At 33.5% G+C, this 6,431-nt stretch overlaps 2 protein-coding genes across 2 annotated transcripts; both read right to left on the bottom strand.

Annotated features, from left to right (window-relative positions):
- Positions 1-3,457, bottom strand: LOC139432711 (uncharacterized). Its single transcript, XM_071201477.1, has 3 exons — positions 3,205-3,457; positions 739-1,971; positions 1-545 (listed from the first exon to the last, which is right to left on the bottom strand). Exons 1-3 carry the CDS (start codon positions 3,455-3,457, stop codon positions 1-3), a joined length of 2,031 nt encoding a protein of 676 aa, XP_071057578.1.
- A 1,744-nt stretch (positions 3,458-5,201) lies between these two features.
- Positions 5,202-6,431, bottom strand: LOC139432710 (uncharacterized). Its single transcript, XM_071201476.1, has one exon. The coding sequence runs from the start codon at positions 6,429-6,431 to the stop codon at positions 5,202-5,204; it is 1,230 nt and encodes a 409-aa protein (XP_071057577.1).

Raw genomic sequence — 6,431 nt, 5'->3', positions numbered from 1 at the left:
TCAAATTGCAGCTAAAGTAGCTGAAGTTCCTGCATGAAAATGCCTATTGTGCTCATGCCAGACAATTAATTTCGTCAATGCACAATTTTTAGGTAAAAGTATTGGATGTTTAAAATTATATGATATATTCGCATTCTTTAGTCTTCCACCAACGCGTAATATGTTATTAGAATCAATAAAAGGTGATAAAGACTTTAATTTACTCGTTGTAGCTAAATCACCTTTAGCTTTCAGGTGATCTATATCAGAGGTGAATTCGCGCTGCGTTAATATTACTATTCTTATGAATGAATTATTTATTTCATCGGTAGTTAAAGGTCCAAGTACTCTAAGCTCATGTGTTGGAATATCGGCTGGATTTTCCTTTCCTGTAACATGATACCAATCATCGATTATGCTGAGAGCTTGTATTTTCGCCACTCTGTTCGCAACAAATATCTTCCATCTTGTTGGGCTGCTGTTGAGCCAGTTCAATACAATTGTTGACTCAGTAAAATAAAATACTTTAGAAATATTGTAGTCGAGATCATTTTTTACCCGATGAACTAATTTAACCAATAACAATGCTCCACGCAATTCCAAGCGTGGCAATGAAATTCTTTTCAATGGCGCTACTCGGGTCTTGGAACAAAGTAAAGAAACTCTTATATCGCCATTGTCGTCAATACATCGAACATAAACGACGGCTGCATATGCCTTTTCACTGCTATCGCAAAATGCGCAAAGTTGAACATTTACTGATTTTGTTTGTAAATACACGTCTAGGACTACGTATCTCTGTGATAGAAAGTAATTGTGCTTCAAAGCGGTTCCAGGATTCTATGACAAATTCTGGTAAGTCGTCGTCCCAATCCAATTTCATTGTCCATAATTGTTGGATGAATATTTTTGATTGAATTGTGATTGGTGCGATCAGACCTAAGGGATCGAAAATTCTGGAAACGCTTGACAGGATAGATCTCTTTGTTAATTGTTTGCTCGGTTTGATATCTGTATTGATAACGAATCGTTTAGTATCATATGACGAATACCAAATAACACATAATATTCCATTGTCTATTTCGTCTTTAACTAAAGATTTATCGTTAGGATTTAAACCTGCACATTTTTCTAAAATTTCTACGGAGCTACTCCCCCATTTTCTTAAATAAAAATCTCCACTTCTTAGGATTTTGTAGATGTTTTCTCTCAATTTCAAGCCATCTTCTACACTATGGCATCCTGTAATGAGGTCATCCACGTACATATCATAGATTATTGCCTTTGATGCGATAGAGTAATCCTTCACATTTAAAATAGCAACGTCGGCCAAACATCGTGTGGTTAAAAATGTTGCAGAGGCAGTACCATACGTAACAGTACATAAATTGTATACACCAATCTTCTCGATAGGTTCATTCCTCCAAGGAATACTTTGAAAATTGGTATGTTCTTCACGAACGTTTACTTGTCGAAACATTTTTTCGATATCAGCAACCAATGCTATATTGTGTTTTCTAAATCTTAATATAATCGAAAACAGTTCGTTTTGTATTACTGGTCCAACCAATAACGTATCGTTTAATGAAAATTTACCATTAGCCTTTGAAGAAGCGTTGAATACTACTCTGACTTTGGTTGTTGAGCTAGAAGCTTTGAATACTGGGTGATGAGGAATGTAATGTTCATATTCAAGTTTCTTTAGGTTTTCATTGTTTAAATTAGCAACTCTTTTCATATGCCCTAATTTTTCATATTCCACCATAAACCGTTTATATTCTTCCTTCAAAACACTATCTCGACTTAATCTTCTCTCCAAGCTTTGAAACCGATTCAGGGTTTCTGGTAAATTATTTTCCAACAGCTCCTTCTTCTCATTGAAGGGTAACGCTACCGTATAATGGCCATGTTCATCTCTGGTTGTATACTTGATGAAGTTTTTTTCACACTTATTCTCTTCTGAAGAAAGTAATCGTTCAGAAGGGCATTCGTCTAACGTCCAAAATCGTTGTAGTTCACTGTGTAAATCCACAGTGTTGCTCAGAGTTAAATTGCAAATGCTTTTTATCCTGTCTTGGTCTAAGCGTCCAGTTATTAACCGGCGTTTCTGAAAGATGGCGCGTTGAACGCATAAAGGCGCGCCTCACAATTCTTGAATGCGCGTGCGCAGGAATTTAGGAATATTCCGGAAAATAATAATAACACAATTTAACACAATTTAATTTCCCCCCAATCAACCCAATAATAGTGTTAATAAACATTTTTATAATAATAATAAACATTACATAATAAATAGTAAAAAAAAATAATAAAAACCTTAACATTATGGTACTTTTTTTACAAATTCAATTACTTGAGCGTTCTTCGGTTTACCAATATCCTTTATTATTATTATTATTATTATGCATTGATCTCGTAACCTTCTTGATCGGTAATACCCTTAGCGAGCCGGGTAGGTAAAAAAAAACGTTGAGAAGCAAGCCCGCTTCTAACTCCACCACAACGGAAGGCCATGCGCAGCTCGTGAGACGTTTTCCATGAACAATAAATAGGGTAAATCCAACTCAACTTCGAATAAATTTTTTCTTTGGTTTAAACTCACAGAGACCGAAAAAATTATGAGTTATTCATATTATGATTATGAGTTACGCGATACAATGTTTTTCTCGCCGGAAGGAAGTGTCAACTTACACGATCGACGCGGCGCATCGTCAAGGTGAAGTGCAATGCACCTCGCCGGCGGAAGTGTCAAGTTACAAACGGCGTGGCGCGGCTGCAATAATGCTGAGCAATGGAATAATTGACCTAAATGAAATGTTATATATAATTAATATTAAGGAAGTAAAAAAATAATACAAATTATAAAATTGTTTTAATGCATTTTCATTAACAAAAATTATGTACGTGAAAAAAAATACATTTAAATAAAAGAAAGAAAAGGTTTAAATAATACAATTTAATTTTCCCAATTAACCCAATTTAAATATATTGAAACATTTTAAAATAAAAATTACAAATACATAACAAAATGATGTGTTTAAGAAATACATTTATTATTATTTAATTTTTAAGTATACATAACTTTTATAATACAATTATATTTATATTCATGCAGATGAACTAACTTTAAAAACTTTCCGATCGATGATCTGGATCATCGGTCGGAAAGTTTTTACGTTTCAGGCTTCTTGACGAAATCCAGTAAATATACAGGGTGTGTTTTACCAATGTCTTTTGCACCCTTATAAATTATAGACATTTTGCTAAGTTCGATAATTTCTTCGTCGGTAATATCTTCAGCGATGCGTCTTGGTAAATAAATTACGAATCCAGCCTCCAGTTCAAGTAACACGGACGGCCAAGAACACGTTTTAAGCCGTTTCGCGCACTTAATTGGGTATGGAGTGTCTGGTTGAAGCTCAGAAATTGATTTTTTCGGTGGGAAATTACACTGACCCAATTGACTTAGACGAGACATGGTTTCGTAGATTAATAATAATAAAACGTAACCTGTTAGCTTGGAAATAGCTGTCAAACTAAATAAATTATTTAGAACATGTAATTATATGTATGAAAATAATGGGGGTGGGGAAATGTGTAATAGAAGTTTCTAGAAGGATGATGCAATTCGCACGACAGGTGTTATTGTTACCTAAAATGCAAATTAAGCAGTTTTTGCGTAATAGAAGTTTCTGGAAGGATGATGCAATTCGCACGTCAGGTGTTATTGTTATCTAAAATGCAAATTAAGCGGTTTTTATTATTAAATCACCGAAGTTAAGTAAAGTTCATTGAACCTCACCAACACTTGTTTCAACTTGTATAAACTTGTTTAAATTAAAATAAATATAATTTTTTAACGCAAGTATTCGTCAACAGTCTTAATAGTAGTACGTTTCAACTCATGAAATCATATCAATATATTCCATTAAGTAATAATTTATTTCAGATAAATTTTGCAAGCAAAATCGAATTAATTTTAACTTATTCTTCGAAAATTTAGTGTTCATAATAAAATCAATGTAATCATTAAAACGCAAATTGTCTAATACTTTTAATTTGTATGAAATTAAAAATTCCTTAGATAAAATATCTTGAACTTCCATCAAGGTCAATATAATCGGAATAAAAAAATTATTTTCAGGCTCCATATCTTCATATGTGATGCACACACAATTCTCAACGTCTGCAGTAACTCTAAGAATTCCATCCGCTAACGGTATAATTTGGTCAGAAAAGTTCATTTTAAAACGAATGATTTTAAATACATTAATCAATTGTTCCCAATCTTCACGTAGAAAAGAGAGTATATGTGATTTCGATTCTACATCATTCCAAGATTTAAAAATCAATTTCACACATGTTATAAAACCTCCCGCCACACTAATACCAACTTTTATGTTAAATCTATCGATGGAATATAAGGTTTCACCAATAAATTTATTTTCTTTCTCTATATCATCACGAAACTTCTTCCATTGTTTATTAATTGATACCCAGTAAGGGCTTTCAGAAATTTCACACCCAGTGTTAACATCCATATTTCATCAAATTCAGTTGTACACTGAATAGATTTATTTTTTAATTATATGATATATCTCACACCCCCCACCCTCTCCCAATAAATTTTACAACTATTATAATAATAAAACTACAATCAATTTTTTATTTAAAAATTATTATATTTACAACTTAAATACAAGTAACATTATTGTGATTATATAAAAATTTTTGTAAAATTAATACATTGTTTTGTGAACATATTGCTGGAGAGCCGGTGTGGAACCAACATTGATTGGTGGTTGAATTTAATTTAGTCTCATCCTCTTCCGCAAATTCTAACGCAATATCCGTTAGTATTGAACTGCTCTTACGTGCTTCCAAAAACTGCTTCTTTTGATTTCCCTTAACAAATATTTGATCGTAGGAGGAAATTAAGGTATCAATTACATTTAGACCTTCTGATTGATTTATCCACCCATCGCTATATAACAACCTGTGATGGTTGCGTTCCAAATATCTCACTGATCTTTGATCTCGAACGTTTAATTGTTGGAATGGTATACTAGCTTTTAAGTGTAAATGTATTATGTAGTCGGTGGTGATATCCAGAAGAGTAAATTCTTTAACTTCGAATTTAGAATTGAAGTAAAACCCCTGAACGCCTACAACCGCGATTTTGAACTTCATATTGTAAACTAACATATGACTTCATGTGTAATTTAATTTATAATTACAAATACCTCCCCACTCAAAGGTTTGTACGTATACATGGATTCTTGAAGTAGTATACAGTATGCTTTTGTATCAGGCGGAAAATCTTTACCACTTTGAATTTCGATACGCACCTCACATGATGCGGATGGAGCGGCTTCTTCATCGTTATTCTTTGTGGTATCCACCACGAATAAAGGTCTCTTTTTAAAGCTTGCGAAATCCATAATCGGTTGTTTTCGAGATGTTTCCCAAATATACGGTTGAAATTCGGTATACATTTTATAGAGTTCAACATAATTTTCTTTCGCAAACTCCAAATTCATCGACTCGAATGGATAGCAGTATGAGTTTAGATATACTTTAAGATCTATAATGTTCAAGTGATCGAAAAGTGTAAAATCTGAATTCGGCTGATCCTTTCGATTGGTTTGGAATGCAACTATAACGTATTGAGGTCTACCTCTGTTAGTTGTTGACGTGACCGACCAAATCTCTTTATTTCCCTTTCTCATTGAAGGTAGCTCATAAAAAGACCACTTCCGAAACGGTACGGGTATGTTTGCGTTTTTATTTAAGCCATCTAACAGCTTCATCTTTATAGATGGGCTTGGGTACACATGTTTCGCCAACAATGTAACCGTTTTTACAGTAAACTCTGCGGTGCTAGAATCGACTTTTGATGTAGATTTATAACAATTGGAGTCAGTACGACTTCTAACAAATCTAAATTTGAAACAACCTCTCATAACGTGATTATAGTCTCTAAATAATCCGAAAATATGACTTAATGGGATTTGAAACGTGAAATCCTTGTTCGCACAAACTGTAGGCAAATTTCCTTCGGGTGGCCATTTTAAACCAGCTATTTCTAAATAGCTTCTTTCTAAATTTCTAAAGATTAGGGTTCGAATCAATAATGTTAAACCGGGTTCACGTACCCGTTCGATTTCAGTACCGTTATGCTCAAATGCGATATACTCAAATAGATATGTTGGTAAGTTGTGCGTTAGCTGGATAGTGTCAGTTGGATCGTTTAATTTTTCTTTGTAATCTCCCTCAATACGTATATAACTTTCGAAGAACGAAAATAAAACATCTTGTTGGTTCAGTTCAATGGTGAATATATCGTTATTTTGAAAAGAATTTGTGGAGGGATGATAACTATGCACCTCTTCTCTAGCGATCGAATTATCCACGATGGGTTCGCGGTATAGATTTAACTTTTGTGTGGACAT

This window comes from Onthophagus taurus, chromosome 2, assembly GCF_036711975.1.
Source record: "Onthophagus taurus isolate NC chromosome 2, IU_Otau_3.0, whole genome shotgun sequence".
Classification (NCBI taxonomy): Eukaryota; Metazoa; Arthropoda; class Insecta; order Coleoptera; family Scarabaeidae; genus Onthophagus; species Onthophagus taurus.
This window is presented reverse-complemented; position numbering and strand designations above follow the sequence as displayed.

Excerpts from the sequence above, each read along its gene's own strand:
- LOC139432710 (XM_071201476.1), bottom strand. The coding sequence starts at position 6,431 with ATGTCCACACAAAAGTTAAATCTATACCGCGAACCCATCGTGGATAAT.
- LOC139432711 (XM_071201477.1), bottom strand. The coding sequence starts at position 3,457 with ATGTCTCGTCTAAGTCAATTGGGTCAGTGTAATTTCCCACCGAAAAAA. Across the intron at positions 1,972-3,204 it reads TAAGGGTGCAAAAGACATTG|ACGAATGCCCTTCTGAACGA; the intron begins GTAAAACACACC and ends TTTGGACGTTAG. Across the intron at positions 546-738 it reads TGTATTTACAAACAAAATCA|TTCATCGGGTAAAAAATGAT; the intron begins GTAAATGTTCAA and ends TGGTTAAATTAG.